Genomic DNA, 17,216 nt, shown 5'->3' with positions numbered 1-17,216 from the left:
GTGAGTTCTGGGTACTTCTATCCACTGGGATTTCAAGTTGGGGAGTTGCTGGTAGCAGAGCAGCAGTCCAGGTCCCTTCCTTCCTCCCTCTACCCACCAATGGCTATTTTTTAAAATGATAAAAACAATTAAGAACTGGATTGTTCCTAGCCTAGATCCAAATGCTCTGAGACCACATCCTGGATTTCCCTGGATGGATTTATTTCTCTGGAATCTGATAATATTCCAAAACAATGCAGATGGGTCATAGAGGCCTCTAACGGTAATTCTCTTCTGGACATGCCCTACACAGCATTAACTACAATGGTAACATCCTTTCATTTTTGCCATGGCTGTTGTAGTCTGATTAATTCTTTCTTGGGGATATTTCATGGAGGATATTCATTGTCTCTATTCATTTGGGTATGGTTTCTCCATCACCATAAGTGTGGCTTTCACTCAATGCCATAATAGTCTTCAAGGTCCTTTCTAGCTCTATATTTATTTTACTATTCCTTTTTGAGAAGATTGGTTCTACCCTCAGTGCCTGGAAGTAGTTATTTCATGAAGTACCACATTCATTGTTCTTAGCGCAATTCCTCTTTGTCTCTCTTCTTCCATTCTTATCTAGAGGGCCAAACGGTCAGCTCTAGACTCTGCCAAAGGTCATCTGCTATTCTCTCATCTTGAAGGCCACCTTCTGACCCTGCTGAGGCATTCTCTCTTACAAAAATAATTTCTTCCCCTCTGCTGGGTAGGTTCCATTCTTGAGACACAGCACCCATTTCATATATTTCATACCTCCCCTTGGAAATATTCCCATATCACACGTTTCTGGCGATAACACCCATATCATGTCCCTTTGGAGATATTCCAACATGTGTCTCATATAGCATTACACACTCCTTGTTCCTTGTGCCTTCTGCATGTTGAAAAGGAGTCCGGGTACTGTTGATGCTCATACTTAGAAACCTTTGAAAAGCCCTCAAATAAATAATTTAGAAGGAGCAAGTGCTTTCCTTTTCTAAGTATGTCTTAGTAAAACTGGCTTTCCTTTCTCTAGGACTGAGTTTGGCTCATAAAAGAGAAAGGATATTAGCTTCCAAGGACAGGTTTACAAATGCCCAACCTGGAAATTGGTTCTAGATCTCCTTATTTCAAAGTTTCAAGAAGAGCTTTTTGTGGGGACAGTGGGCCCTTGGCCAATTCTAGTCACTCTGGTGCCAGTCATGCTATCCAATGCCAAGGCTCCCCAAGGCAGGCTGTCAGTGTTCCAGGAGTCAGAAAGAGGGCCTGGACCTATTGGAAAGAACCAAATGGAAGAACCAAATGGTGAACCAAATATAAGGCATGAGCCAAAAAGGAAGAGTGTGAACCTTCACAAGGAGAAAGAGGTGACAAAATTACTCATTTGAACATTATGATATAGAAAAAGAGGCCTGGATTCAAAGATTTCCTATGGGAAAGCTGATTTCATTCTCCTGGCTTCAGTTTTCTCATCTGTAAAATGCAGTTTAGGTTAGATCATCTCTAAGGTCAACTTTCAGATCTAGAACTAGTATTAGATGAACCTACAAAGTTTGGATAATCTTGGTCCTTGACTTCAGAAGTTTATGATCTAATTGGGATAAGGACACAAAAGCTGATAAGATGTCATATACAATGTTATACCATAAGAACATCAAAATGGGCAGAACAAAATGCTGCATTCAGTGTGCAGGGATAAAATCATTATCCATCAGGAGGATAAGAAAGTGAAAGCTTTACTGAGATGGCATTTGTGCTGTAAGTTTTGAAAGATGGGAAGGACTCGACAGGCAAACAGGAAGAAGATATTCCAGGAACTAGTTAACAATGACAGCAGACCCAAAAGTATGGAAGCAGGGGGGTGTTTGGGAGACAAAGAGTGGACCAGTTTGGTTGAAGCACAGAGTTAATAGAGGAAAGTAAAACAGAATAAAGCTAAAAAGTTAAGAGTACCATAGATTGTATAGAGGCTAAACAGTCAGGCAAAGGATTTTGAATTTCACTGAGAAGGCAATAGGGAATCACTGAAGATTTTTGAACAGAGGAGAAATATGACCCTCTCTCTTCATAAGAAAAATTATTCTAGCTGCAGTATGGAGAAAGTTGGAGGTAGGAATAGCCATTAGGAGGATCCTGAAATAGTGGTAATGGATGCCTGTAGGAAGGTGAGGGAGGAAAGGAAAGGACAAATGCGAGATTATTGTAGAGGGGGATTCTATCATAGCTGGTAACTGACTGGCCACGAGAGGTGAGGAATGGCGGGAGTTGAGGACAACTCCAAGGTTGCAAAGGTGTTAGCTGAGAATAGTGATGCCACAAATAGAAACGGTGAAGTCAGAAGGAGAAGCATGATTTGAGTCTTCTGATCCAGGGGCCATCAAGGACTGGTATGGAAGGGCCAGGTACAGGTTCCTCTCTTCCAGAGAGATGGAGAGACACAGACAGAGAAGCAGAGATAAAGAGGCACAGAGATCTAGCTGCATCAGAGAAACACAGAATGCTCTTTCCACAGGCTGAGGTCATGTGTCCTTAGAGAAGGACAATTGGTCATGGGGAGTAATCAAAGCCAAATAGGAGAGAAAGGGATGGCAAAGAACCAAGGAAAGCCTAATCTGGTCAGCAGAAAGGAGAGGGAGATTCTAGAAAGCAAAAAAGGAGTGTTATTCTGTAGCATTCTGGAAAACATCAGGGATAGAGGCAAAGGAAGGGTCTGCTTGTCCACAGAGGTATGAGAACAGCTTGGCTGTGGGAGTGACGGAGGCAAATATACCTCCTATAAGAAAATAGGAAGTATCTCCAAGAAATTAAGCATGAGACGTAACAATATGTAACAAAAAAAAATACCCTGGGGAACTTATGTGGTAAGTTTCTAGTGAGGGCAAATATTATTATTCCCATGTGATAGAAAAAGAAATAGGCACAGGGAGATAAAGAATGTATCATAATGGGGCAGCTAGTTAGCACAGTGAGTAGAATGCCAAGCCTGGAGTCGAGGCCTTGGGTTCAAATCTGTTATCAGACATTTCCTAGCTGTGTGACCTCGCGCAAGTCACTTAACAATCTAATCACCTAGCCCTTGCTGTTCTTCTGGCTTAGAACTGAAACTAAGACAGATGGTAAAAAAAAAAAAAAAAAAAAAAAAAAAAGGATGCATCATAGGATCCCTAAACTTAGAACTAGAAAGGACCTTAGAAATCACTTAGTCTAGGGATTCTTAACTTGAGTCTGTGGATAGATTTCAAGGGGTATATAAACTTGGCTGGGGAAACATATTATATGCAAAGACATATTACATGTATATGTGTATACACATATATTCTTTCTTTTCATTCACCTTCTGCTTCCTTTGTAATCTCATATATTTCATCTTACATATTTAAAAACATTATTCTGAGAAAGGTTTCCTAAGCTTTACCATACTGTCCAATGGTTCCATGGCACAAAAAAAGATGAACCTTTCCTGTTCTCCTTGAATTTTTCATTTTATGGATAAAAGCATTGAATGAGGCCTAGGGTAATACTGTGACTTAACCAGGATTACACAGTTAAGTGCCAAAGCCTAGACTGCAATGCAAGTGTCCTGCACCCCGGCCTCGAGCTTTTCCTATTGATTCCCATTTTCTCATTCCTTGATTCCTATTTTTTGTATCCCACAGTGGGTGCAAGGTAAGTATTCAGTGCATGAAAGCTGAACTCTTCTCTGATTGCAGGACTGCCTGTCCAGGCAAGCCTCAGCCAACTTCTGCCCAGATACCAAGATGCCAATCAGAGGAGGCTTTCCCTCTTCCTCCCACCTGCCTCCTGGGAATCTGAAGCTGCCCTGAAAACAGCATCCTCTGCTGAGTTGACTCTGTCCAATGAGGGAAGGGGAGAGGGTCCTGGCTCGGAGCAAGAGCTCTGAGGCCAAGCGGCGCGGCTGCTTCTCTCTCTGGTTTCCCTTTCAGGAGCTAAGCTGTTCTGTTGCAGGGCACCACAAACACAATGGAGCTACTTTCTTCTCGGTTTTCCTGCTTTGGACACGTATTATTACCAATTCCAAAGCCACCCGAATGATGGCTAACAACTTAGGTACCACATCAGGAACAGGCAGGCTGTGAGCGGGAGAACATGCGACAGATCCTTTAATACAGATGCTTTGCTAGTCTCAGAGGAGCTGCCCCAAGATTTGCAAAATAATAATTACTGACATTTACATAGTGCTTCACAGGTTACAGAGTGAGTCACATACATCATCCTGTCAGATCCTTACAGTAATGATATAAGGGAGGCCATTAGAATAGCTTACATTTCCTTAGCAGCTTTAACACTTACAAAGCACATTCCTTTGGAGGTAAGTGGTGCAAAGATTATTATGTCCATTTTAGAGATGCAGAAACCAAGACTTAGGTGAAATGACTAGCTCAGCATCATGCAGCTAAGTAAGCAGTGTCTTCCCCTCATGGGGTCTCCTTTTCATAAACAGGGACCATAGGATTTAGAGTCGGAAAGGCCTTGGAGATCACCTCAGCCAGGCCTCTCCTATTACATATGAGGAAACAGGCCTCCAAAGTCAAGGATTTTGCTCACACAGATAGTAAGTGTGAGATACCTTGAGAAGAGTTCATGAAGAACAGTAAAGAGGAGAGAACAGGGAGACCCCTTGTTAAAGGATTCCTATCTGGTAAGACTAAATTCCTAACCCTAAGGTTGAGCAGTGAGCTTCAGCCAGGGCCTGGTTCATAGGAAGAGATGCCCTCCATCGGTGGTCGGCACAAAATAAATTATATTTTATGAATGAAAGCATCCATCTATCCATTCTCCACGCTTCCCCCTCCTCTCCCCTCAATGCAAATGATAGCCTGGGGAAGACTCTCAAACCTTCTGCAATTCTGAATGTGGACAGTGACTCTGAGGCTGAAAAGCCTTTTTTTGGTAGCAAGCAATAGCAAGACATAATGGAAAGAACCACTGCTGGGCACTTCCCACAAGGTGGTGAAAAACACAGAAAGGTCCCATACATACCAAAATATTCATAACATCCCTGTTTTGGTGCCGAGCAGAGATCTGGAAGCAAGATGCGTACCCATCAGCTGGTGATTGGCTAAACAGATCATGGTATATAAATATGTTTGGAACACTGTGCTGTAAAAAAGCAATGACACATGGGAAGACTTGTGAGAATTGATCTGACTGAAATGAGCAGGACCAGGAAAACATCACACAAAACATGTGTGTGTGTGTGTGTGTGTGTGTGTATACACAAAAAATTACAACAAAGCTGAAGACTAACAAACAATGTTGGCCGTGGAGAAGAGATAAGGAAATGCACCTCTATAATTTCCTGGGAGAGGTAGGGAACTATGGAGATGGAAGGCTACATGTGTGTTGGTTGGTTTTGTTTAATTCTTTTTCTTCTTCAGTATGAAGGAGGGTTCCCCTGTGATAAGGGAAAGGAAGAGCTCCAGAAACTACTACTGAGAACATTTCTCTCTAATACATTTTTATTTCTAAATAATGGTCTGTATAATTTGATTTCTAATTAGGGCTCAGTCTTTCTGTCAAACCGCTTTTCTCACTTTTTTTTCTTTGACAATCCAAAAGCATATTCTCACATTCCCACACGAGAACATTTACTAAAATTGGGATAACTAAGATCAAGAATCTAAGATTCATTTTTTTTTACAGTAAACAAGTCTAGCTCTAGCCAAATGTGTCTGAGGGGCAGCAGGGCAATGTCCTTGGATCCCCCGCGAGGAGGCATTGGACAACATCGCTCTTAACCAGGCATAATCGGTTTTCTTCATCTAGATATTAGAATCATGTGATCAGGCATGTGATTTTCCCATCATCTTGAAGGAATCAGGGAGGGACTATCAAACATTACCTAACCTCCTCATTAGGGATCCACCAATTAGAGATGTCATGGAGAGGGCTGAATAATGAGCTTCTAAAATTGTATTTAATGACTCAAGATGCTAAATGAATTTGTCTATACTTACCAAGAGAGTCATTGACCAAATTAATTTATATTGGCTGGTCTCCTGATAAATTAATTTTAATGCCTAGAAATCTGTCTCTTAGAATTTTAAATTGTCATACTATAGCATAAAAACAAAAGTGTATAAGACTAAGTTAAAATAAAAAATAAAAGATGAAATGGGACCAATACAAGATTCTGAGTCAGAAGATCTGGGCTGGAATCCTAGTTGACAAATGCCATGTGACCCTCTTAGGAATAGAGGCTTTAGAGATGGCAGAGTTAATAGTCATCTTAGAGGGAGGAGACACAGCCTGACTTTCTTATCATCCCCCATGGCATTGCCTGGCCCAGTCTGGCAACCCAATCAAGGTCCATTGTTGCAAGAGGTAGGGGAAGGACTTTGATAAGGGATAGCTGCCTGCCTGGGCAGAATTAAGGGTCAGGGCTGAGCAACACTGTTAAGCAAACACCTCTTTTCTCCTCAGCTTGCCAGGGAATTCTCTGAAGGTAATAACAGCTAAACTGTGGCCATTTCACTGAGCATTAGGAACTTTCCATCCTAAGCTTCTCTGACCATCCTGAGACATACCAAGACCACACAAGTTTCCCCAAACAGAAGATGCCTTTGACTCCATGAACTGTCAGAATACTTTGATTTATTATTATTATTATTTTCATCAAGTATCTGAGGAAAGCCTCCGAGATTCCTCCATGGGCTGTTCTCAGTCTCTTGCTCAATCAACAAGCATTAAGTAAATGCTCACTATGTGCCAGGCACTGTGCTAAATGCAGGAATGAGCTCAGTCTAAGTAGTGTGGAAAGAACACTGGATTGTGAGTTGGAGGAGGAACTGGATATAAATCCCATCTTCCCATGTAAGCCTTTAGACAAGTCACTTAATTTCTTTAGACCTTACTGTTCTTGATTGTAAAATAAGAGAGCAGGACTAGATCATTCTCTAAGGTCTCTTCCAGCTCTAGATTTGATGTTCCATAGTGACAAGCTTGGGCTACACTGAGTTGCCATCAACCCAAAATAACTAGCATAGATAGGAGGGAAAGAGATGAAATGCACCCAGAAATTTGCTTTGGTGGGAAGAACAGGTAGGTGGCTTAAAGGCCTGAGGTCCTAGGTTCAAATGTGACCTCCAATATTTCCTCCCTCTATGACTCTGAGCAAGTCACTTAAACCCCCATTGCCTAGCATTTACAGCTCTTTTGCCTTAGAACCAATATACAGTATTGATTATTATTTTTTTTAAACCCCTACCTTCCGTCTTGAAGTCAATACTATGTATTGGCTCCAAGGCAAAAGAGTGGTAAGGGATAGGCAATGGGGGTTAAGTGACTTGCCCAGGGTCACACAGCTAGGAAGTATCTGAGGCCAAATTTGAACCTAGGACCTCCCGTCTCTAGGCCTTGCTCTCCATCCACTGAGCCACCCAGCTGCCCCCTATTGATTCTAAGAAGGAAGGTAAAAAAAGAAATTTGCTCTCTCCTCCCCACTACATATCATAGAATTTAGAACTAAGAGGGGCCTTAAAGATCATCAGGTTCAAACTTTTTACTTTTCAAGAAACTGAGGCTTAGAATAGAAAATTGACTTCCTCAATGTCACTGCTCATGTCAGTTGCTAGGCTCTGAGTAGGGTTGTCCCCAATTCCCCCTATACTACCTCTTCACTCTATTGCTTGGTTCTAGTTAACAAACAATTCTGTTTAACCATGGGCAAGTTACTTACTCCCATTGAGTCTAATTCTTCATTGCTAAAACGAGGGGGCTGGATTTGATGATTTTATTTCTTTTATCAGTCGCATTACCATTCTTTTTATCATTTCCCTATTCCATTGTCTCAAACCTCAACTAGTGACATCTATAAAATCTATAAAGTAAAAAGTTATATCCTAGAAGTCACTGAGAAACCATGGGCATTGCCTGTAATTTTGACCAAAGAATGTCTTTGATGCTTTCCTTCTTCAGGATTAAGAATCTAATCTGGAAACCTCTGAGACTCTTGAGAAATGTTTCCTGAATGGAGTCACATAGAGAGCTCATAAAATAGATTGACAAATAAATTGACACTTAACATCATTTAACTTATCCTGGGAACTCAGAGCTGGAAGAGAACAAAGAGCCATTTTGTCAAAATCCTGGCCAAATACATTCCTAACAGGTGCTTAACATGGAATACCCTAGCTCACAAGGCAATTCATTTCAGGTGTTCAACAACAGATTTTTAGTTAAAATGTTTATCCTCTTTTTTTTTAATCAGAAATGTGCCTCCTATTACCTCTTCCTCCATCCCCCCACCTTCAGCTTTTTTCTGCTTCTAGAGTCATAAAGAATAAGCTTCCACGTGAAATTTAAAATTGGAGGGAACATCAGGAGTCAGTCTTCTGTTGCTCTTCCGCTGAGGTCTCTCCTCTCCTTTTGGAGCAGCAAGAGTTCTGCTGGATTCCCTGCTCTGCCCCAACTGGGTTCAGTTATAGCTTCTGACACAGCTTCACCAAAAGGTCAGGGCTATATGGAACAATTTAACGGCAGGATTAGTGTGGCAAAAGGGATAGGAACAGTACGTCTTGTCAGCCAAGCCGGCCAGAAACACCCTCAGGGCCCTTGCTCAAGCATTGAACTTCATTTTCGTTTTCCTTATTTGAAGATTAAAAATAAATCAGAGAAGGGGGCAGCTGGGTAGGAGTCAAGCCTAGAGACGGGAGGTCCTAGGTTCAAACCCGGCCTCAGCCACTTCCCAGCTGTGTGACCCTGGACAGGTCACTTGACCCCCATTGCCCACCCTTACCACTCTTCCGCCTATGAGACAATACACCGAAGTACAAGGGTTAAAAATAAATAAATAAATAAAATAAATCAGAGGACAACACTCACCCTGGCTAGGACAAGGGAAAGGGAACAGGCATTTATCAACCACCTACTATGTGACAAGCACTATCTCATTCTCATTAAAGGAATGAGACAGGAAATAGCAGGTTCCTGCTCACAAAGTGAACTGTAGTTGAACCAGTTCACAAGCACTTTAAGGAGAGAGTAAGAAACAAAGGCCAGAATCAAGAATTTCCCTTTTTCAGTTTACTTTAATTCTATTATTTACACACACAATCTACAGTGTATATAACGACGACAAGAGCCATTCCTTAAATACAATCTGGTGCTCCGACTAACAGATGTGCCTAGAAAATAAGGCTCCCAAGTGAATGAACCTCACACTGGAAGACAAAACAATGACATCATTATGTGACCCCACACACCCTTGGAAGGCTCTTTCTCAGCACCTGATGACAACATTTACTTTTCGATACACACAACAAGGCTGAGTTTGGAACATGAGACACAGACCCAAAATGGCATCCAAATGAAATATAGGAGGTGTAACTTGCTCTTTGCCCAAATGATGTCCTGATTTCTTCCATCTCTTCTTACTTTCAACATTTGTAGATGGGAAGGGATGCCTGGGAGGAGGAGACTCCTGAGAAGCCATAAGGACTCAAAAAATGGAGCCTTAAGGGTCCATAGACTTGATTTTTTTAAAAGGTTGCCAGAGAGCCAGGCTTGCTCTTGCTTGACAGAAGTGCAACATAATGGGTCACTAGCTCAGCAGATATGAGAAAAGGGACATTCAAAGAAGGAAATTTAACCAAGCTGAGTTTCCTGTTACAAAGCTAATATTTGATATTATGCTGAATCAAGATGTCCTAAGTCTCAGCCTAGAAGAGGACAAATATTGCTTGTTCCCCCATTAAAAGGATAAAGACAGAGGATATTGAGGGAGGAGGAGAACTATAGCTCATTCGGGAGAACCATATATTTCTTGTTATCTTGGACTTACTATGTATAACTGACTCTCACAACGCATAGTGAATAAGACACTGAGCTCAAACCAGACCAAGAGTATGATAAAAACTTTCCAAAATTTAAGTCTGGCAAACAAACTTCCTGAGTCAATTGTGACAATTACCTTTAGATGTTGAAGACAGAACCTGAGAAATATATCTCAGTTTTAGGAGGCAGGAAAAGTGGAAGGTCCCTTTAATAAACCTGTTTGGTCCAAACTTCTAAAAGGGAACTGGATTGCTGTCAAGGCCCATCAAATCCAGTCAACACATCTAACACAATGCTGTTTGCCTCTAAAATCCCACTAGGCAGAGTCACAGTGGGTGTAATTACATCTGTTATTTTATTCATTAACAATTAACCTGACACTGAGGAGGCAGGAACATATAACTTAAATACATCTTTACAGGAGATTTGCAGCCACTGCTTTCTACAGCTCACCTTAAAAGCTTGAGCTTTGGCAGTAAAATGTAGTGTTCATTACCTAATACTATTACTGAGGTTAGAGTTGAAGATAAAACTGCTTCTCAAGACTGGCTTTGTTTAAGTGACTAGAAGATTCAAGGGGTAGCTAGGCAGCATAGTGGAGATAGAGTACCAGGCTTAGAGTCAGGAGGCCTTGAGTTCAAATCTGGTCTTAGATACTTCCTAACAGGGTGACCCTGGGAAAGTCTATTTAATCCCAATTACATAACCCTTATTGTTCTTCTGCCTTAGAATCAATATTTAGAATCTATTCTAAGACAGAAAGTAAAGGTTAGAAAAACAAAACAAAACACTTAATGAGGTACCCCATGGGTGAAGATGACCAGGGAATTACAACTTCTGGATGTTCAACCATACTCCACTGGAAAAAGGTGGTAACATTACCGCCACCTCCCCTAACTTCATTTTGGAGGCCACCAAACAAGAGCAAGAGACCGAGAATAGCCCATGGACGAATAGAACAAACTGTCAGAATAGGAAACAAATCTTAGAACACTGACTATTAAAACTGGAAAAATATGCCAGTATACAGAACAAGGAAACAGCCTAACATAGGGGAAAGAGCAAAGGATCTGAAATCAGAAAAGTCATTTCACTGTCCTGAAGCTGTGTCCTCATTTGTAAAATGAGGGCTCCTCAGAGGGTCATATGGAAAGTGTTTTGTAAACCTTAACATGCTCTGTAAACTACCATTGTTATCATCATCATTATTAACTACTGTTGTTATTAAGCACATAAAATGTCAAGAGCCAGAAGGGCTCTTAGATAGATAGAACTGATTCAAATTTATGTTGATGAATGGTCAAGTAATATAAACTAGCAGTTTCCAGAGGGAAAAAATCCAAGTTGTCAATAACAATATGAAAAAAATGCTTTAAATCACTAATAATTAGGAAAATGCAAAATAAAAGAACTCTGAGGTTCCATCTCACACTCATGGGATTGGTCAAATTGACAAAAATGGAAAATGGCAAATTATTTGAAGAGGCTGTGGGAAAACATGTATATTAAATGCACTACTTGGTGGAGCTGTGAAATGGTCAAGCCATTCTGGAAAGTAAGTTGGAACTATGCCCAAAAAGCTATTAAACTGTGCATATTCTTTGATCCAGCAATTCTCCTATGTCTACATCCAAAAGATGAAAGAAAGAGGAAAAGGATTCATAGGTACAAAAAGTATTTGTAACAGCTCTTTTTTTGGGGGGGGTGGTGGTGGTAATGAATTGGAAACTGAGGTGGTGGTAATGAATTGGAAATGAATACCCATCAATTGAGAATGGTTGGGGAAAAACTGCTCCATATATATGTGATATAATACTATTGTGCTATAAGAAACAGTGAACAGAATGGCTTCAGTAAAACATGTGTAGACTTGTATGAACTGCTGAGGAGTGAAGTGAGCAGAGCTGGGAGAATAATTTAGAGTAAGAGCAATATTGTAAAGATCATCAGTTGTGAACAATTTAGAAGCCCTGATCAACAAAATGACCAACCAGAATTCCAAGATGAAACATGCTACCTATCTCAGAGTACTTTTTTTTTTTTTGACATTGCTAATGTGGTTAATGGTTTTGTTTAAGTTTATGTATTTTGACATGCTTGTTTTGTTTTTCTTGCTTTCTTACTTGGAAGTGAGGTTAGGTGGAGATAGCAAGAAGAAAATGCAGATCTGAAAAGAAAATTTAATTGAAAATCAAAAGAAAGTCCATATAGATCTAGTCTAATTTTTTGTTTTACAGATGAGAAAATCAAGGCCCAAAGAAGGAAAGGCCTTGACAAAATTCACAGTGGAGGAGCCAGGAATGGAACCTATCTCTCCTAGTCAGGGTATTTTCTAAATGCACTGGCTTCTTGACACCACTCAAAATGAGGAATATTTCCTTTCAAAAACTAAAGAACATATCATGATTTTTTTCAGAACAGGAAACTTTGAGACATGGCAGTCCAATTGATACATTTTTTACCTGATAAAGGTACTCTCTATATCACTGAGTGATATTCAAGAAAATGAGATTTTAGTTCAAAGATTAATTCTGCCAAGATCATCTTGAATCTAAAAATTTTCTTAAAATTAAGTTATCTTCCTTTCTCTACAATTTTTTGAACTGCAACTTATTTTAATACTACAAACCACAATTTCTGGTTTTTCAAAAGTCAGTGCTCAAAGGCAAAAAAAAGGGGGGAAAAAGACGAAATAAAATAATTTTTAACAAAACACATGACTGGAAGTTGTAAACCTTAAGAACTTTGTTAGCTAAGGCTTTAACCAACAACCCACATACTGCTAGCAATTATATAGAATTTACTCAAAGAAATAAGCATTCTCATAGTTTCGACAAAACACTGATAGACAATTACTCACTTTCAGTGAGTGCATAAGTTATCTAACACTTTTGTCTTTAAGGCACTCCAGTTTAAAAGGTAGTCAATTAGAATCTGGCTGCAATATTTACAGTCAACTGAAGAAATGTAAATATTACAAGGATTGTTTTTCCAGGCTTTTCCAGACCCCATGGGCAAGATCCAGGCCTGAAAGACATATGCAAAGAGTATCCAAGGCAAACGTTTAAATAATATTAAGAGTCAATCAAATAAAAAGACAAATGGTGTCTAGGAGACAGCAGAGGATAAAGATAATTCTGGGGCCCTTAACTTTGCATTTAGGCACAACTAGTCATTCAGCATGTACCTTAGTCCTGGTCTCCAAAAGACCTAAAAAACAAAGAAGACCCAGGTGAAGGTCAGAAGAAGCCTAGGTCAATCTTGTTAAATAGTGTGATTCATGTTCAGAGCTATTGCTCCTACATTAAATGATCCCAGACAATTTCCTTTTAGGAGATTTATGATGTTTTGCATCTTTTCCCTTGCTGTGAATCTGTCAAGTGTCATGCATTTGCTAAAACTATCAAATGAGATAGGATTGATAATTGAGCAAAAATACCTAATTAAGAAAAATGAAAACAGTTTAATCTTCTTGTCCCTCCTGAGCTTTCCTTTACTTCTTGTAGCTATCTTGCTTCAAATTCAGATTGGTACTCTGTGGAGGAAGTCCAGGAGAAAAGGGTTTCCGGTACCAAAAGCCATATGTTCCATGCCAGCCCACCAAGCCAAACAGGGTACCAAAAACCTTCTGGGACAGGTCATGAAAATAAACAGAAGTGCAAAGGAACATCCAAACCCAGATGTATGTCAAGCAGCCCAAGGCAACAACCAAGGAGGTGAGAGCGAAGTGCATGTTATGGTTCCTGTCCATCTTGACATCTTGTAGAACAGCCATCTCCTCCACAATGGACAGAACACAGTAGGTCAGAAGGAAGGAGTGGCCAGAGATGTCAAAGCCTTGCCAGAAACCGCCACCTTTACGGCATTCCTCCTTGCTGTTAAACTCTTTTTGTATACTTTCCAGGGCAGATGATTTGTAACAGCTGCCTGTGTAGTGCTCAATGTTCCAGAAGACAGTTGTGGTCACATACCATATTACTGTCCCCACCAGAAGTGTGCACAGCCGCCTGAGGACCACACCAGCCTTCCCTGTCAGATGATAGTTGGTGAGGGCAATGAAAGGCAGGAGGAGAATGAAGGTCCAGCCCCAGGCCACTTTGACAAAATACCTGGCAAAGGGGAAAGCAGAAACAGAGGAATAAGGAGGGAAACAAAATATAGCCAGTAATTCAAGTCTCAATTCAGAACTACAGAATGTCAGGGCTGGGAAGGATTTTAGGAACCATTTAATCCAACTATCCTCTTCTATCCTTTTTTTTTTTCTTTCTTTTTTCTACAGATGGGGAAACAGACTCAGGGAGGTGGTCACTTGTCCAAGGTGATACAGACAATACAAATCCCAAGTTCCCCACTTACTAGCTATATGAACACAGCAAATCATTTTACTTATCTGAGCCTCCATTTCCCTTTGGCAAAGTAGGGATAACAATACTTCCATTATACCTATCTGACAGAGTTATTGTGAGAATGAAGTAAGAAGTAGCATGGTAAACTGTAGTAGGGAAAAAACGTCATGGACCTGGAGTCAGGAGATACGGATTCAAATAATGACTAAGACAGTAGGATTGTAGATTTAGAACTTCAAGGGAAACCTCAGGGATCATCAAATTTAATTCTCTTATGTTACATACAGATGAGAACACTAAAGTAATCTTCCCAAGACCAGGTAAGAGAGGTCAGAGGCAGTTGAACCCAGGTCTTCCAGATTTCAAGGCCAGCATTCATTCTGCATGCCACACTGTCTCACCTAATTGTCTCACCCCCCTCTAGATGTAATTTCCTCATCTGATAAAATTACTTATACCTCATCAGAAAAATATTTTGTTAAAGTCAAAAGGTTCCATCAATGTGAATTGGTTTTATAAAATAGAAAAATCACTGTACAGATTACATAGTGTTTCAGCAATGTGAGCTGCTACTATTATTTTCATCACTTTAATTTTCCATACAGCCTTCTCTAAGTAGAAAGCAGCAAAGGATCTGGTTAAACACTGTGTGACTTTATTACAACATCTTAGATATAGAAAAGGTCTGTGGAATTTGGGTTAGTCCCATAGGAATCCCATTCATCTTACTATTCACCACAAGTATAGAACAAAGTGGGAGAAGTTAAGGATCTCTCCAAAACAAGGAATTGTCTCAGTGGCAACACCCAGAAAAGGATACAGCAGATGGCCCCCCTTCCCTATCAAGGATCAAATGGACAGTGAGGATGTGTCACCATTTCTAATCAACCCCTTTTACAATCTATTCTTAGACCAGTTTCTCAGGGTAGATGTGCAATCCAAGGGCACAAAATTAACCTAGGGCAGAGACTCAAATAGCCTCAAAGGTTTTGACATTGCAAGGTCCAAGCCAATCATCACTACCAGTTCCAGGGTTGATTAATGAACACTGACTTTGCTTGGTGCAAAGAATCTGGCTGTTGGCAGCAGTCATTGTGAAGGAGAAAACTGCAGGAATCCTGAAAACCAAAGAAACAACTGGTTGCAGATCTTGGGTGCTGCCCTGCAATTTGTTCCGTTGGGAGTCTTTCCCCAAAGCCAAGGCCACGTACTAATGAGGATGAACTTTACATCGAGCTACTAAGGTTTCAGGAGAATCCAGGGGAAAGTTCACTAGGTGCAGCCGAGATAGGGAGACTTCCTAATTGAATGAGTTTCTCCTGACCCTCATCATAGAAGTATCTTAGATTCAGGGCTGGAAGGGATTGCAGAATCACAGATCCTCTTCTATAATTTATCACCAATAATCACTGGAGAACAAGTGCCTGCTCCACACCTTAGAGATCAACTAGTCCAACCCCTTCATTTTATAGATAAAGAGATTGGCCCACAGGCAGGTGAAATGAATTGCTTCAAAGGTAATTAGACAAATGGTGACTTTTAAAAAGTCACTACATTTGGGGGTGGGGGGGTGTATGTGTGATCAGAACATTCAATTTCCCTCCTTGACCCAGGAATGAATTTGGAGTTGAATGATCTGGGTTCTAATGTCAGCTCGTATGGGATGGCCCAGGGGGAGTCACTTCTCTTCCCTGGGCCTCAGTTTCCCCATCTGAAAGGTAGGACCTGAAGGAGATGATCTCTAAAGACCTTTCCAGTTCTAGGGCCAAAGAATTAAAAAGCTGCCATGGCCTCCGGGCTTGGGCAGTTGTTGCCTACAAACTCCTGCGCAACCTGGCGCGATCCCCGCAGCACGATCTGAGGTCTGAGAGTCCAGCTATCGTCTCACATCTCCCACTCGATTTATTTCACCTTGCTCTCGTATAGCGAACTGCCACGATGTCGCGATAGATACCCCCAACAACACCCTCAGAAAGGGCGCTCCGGGATGGCACGACCCATTCTCGTGCACACCTCTCAGACCCGGGCCCTCCTCTGCCTCGAACTATTGCGACTGACCCAGTCTATTGCGACCCAACCAAAGACGACGACCCCACTCACACGTTGAGAACATTGCGCTTGTTGCTGAGGTAGCTCGGGGGCAATGGAGAGTATTCCTTAACAAGGGAGCCGCACAGCATGAAGGCGAGCAGTGTCCAGGGCAGGTAGCGCCGCACGGCCGCCCGCACCAGAGTAGTCCTTATGAACCAGGCGCAACGTTCCAGATGCTCCATGCCGGCCACCGTCCCCGTCCCAACCAGGGATCTCCCCCTATAACCTCCGAGCCACCGTCCCACTGGCCCCGGCCCCGCCTCCACCCCAGCCGCGCCACAGCCGTCACCACCCCTTGCGTAAGCGTGCGCCAGCCCCGCCCTTTTGGATTCCCTACACTCACTCGTCCGTTCCGTTCTGCTCCGCCCCTGTGCTCAGAGTAGTGCCGGGGTCCCTCCAGTCGGGCTTCCTGTGCCGCCACTACGCCACCGCAGCCGCGCAAATTCCCTTGTCTTAGATTCCCCTCTCCCCTCACCCTTTTCCGGTGGAAGAGTAAAAGGGAGTTCGAATCCTGTCTCAGCTGCAGGGACTGAGCTTCTCGAGGTGCTGCGAAAAGTGCCTCCTGTTGGGTACTGAAGCTTGAGGAAGGGAATACACAGCCCTACCTGTGAATGCCTTTGGGACAGTGAGCAAAATTCCGAGTTAATGGGAGGATACAGCTTGTCTCGTATCTGCATATTTGGCCCCCAGCATCCTGACTCACCTTATCCCTTTGGTTATTATTGTCCATAGCAGCCCTGGCAGAAATCCCAGTAGTGATGTGAGGGGGCGGGACGCAATCCTAGGGTCCCAGTACTGAGGGCACTAAGGCACTGGGGGGATGCAACCCTCCTCACCTTTGTCCCCTCCACCCCAGCAGCTGAACCTCCAACCTGCAAATAAGCTCGGAACAGTGCCAGCGTTAGACTGTCCCACAAAATCTCTCTATGAAACATCTCTTCGGTCAGGGAGCTGCCCTTACCTCTGTCCTGACCTGAA

The 17,216-nt window shown here is 41.9% G+C and overlaps 1 protein-coding gene across 1 annotated transcript; it reads right to left on the bottom strand.

The window, feature by feature from the left end:
• Nucleotides 1–13,294: 13,294 nt before the first annotated feature.
• FITM2 (fat storage inducing transmembrane protein 2) lies at nt 13,295–16,420 on the bottom strand. The gene is made up of 2 exons (XM_044661085.1): nt 16,248–16,420; nt 13,295–13,910 (listed from the first exon to the last, which is right to left on the bottom strand). The coding sequence occupies exons 1-2, from the start codon at nt 16,418–16,420 to the stop codon at nt 13,295–13,297; spliced, it is 789 nt and encodes a 262-aa protein (XP_044517020.1).
• Nucleotides 16,421–17,216: the final 796 nt, after the last annotated feature.

This window comes from Gracilinanus agilis, chromosome 2, assembly GCF_016433145.1.
Source record: "Gracilinanus agilis isolate LMUSP501 chromosome 2, AgileGrace, whole genome shotgun sequence".
NCBI classification, from domain to species: domain Eukaryota; kingdom Metazoa; phylum Chordata; class Mammalia; order Didelphimorphia; family Didelphidae; genus Gracilinanus; species Gracilinanus agilis.
The sequence above is the reverse complement of the archived record's forward strand: the minus strand, read 5'-3'. Positions and strand labels throughout refer to the sequence as shown.

What these genes read in the sequence shown, in the direction of transcription:
- FITM2 (XM_044661085.1), bottom strand. Translation starts at nt 16,420, where the DNA reads ATGGAGCATCTGGAACGTTGCGCCTGGTTCATAAGGACTACTCTGGTG. An exon ending in AAGCGCAATGTTCTCAACGT is followed by an intron (nt 13,911 to 16,247) that starts GTGAGTGGGGTC and finishes CCCCTTTGCCAG; the next exon opens with GTATTTTGTCAAAGTGGCCT.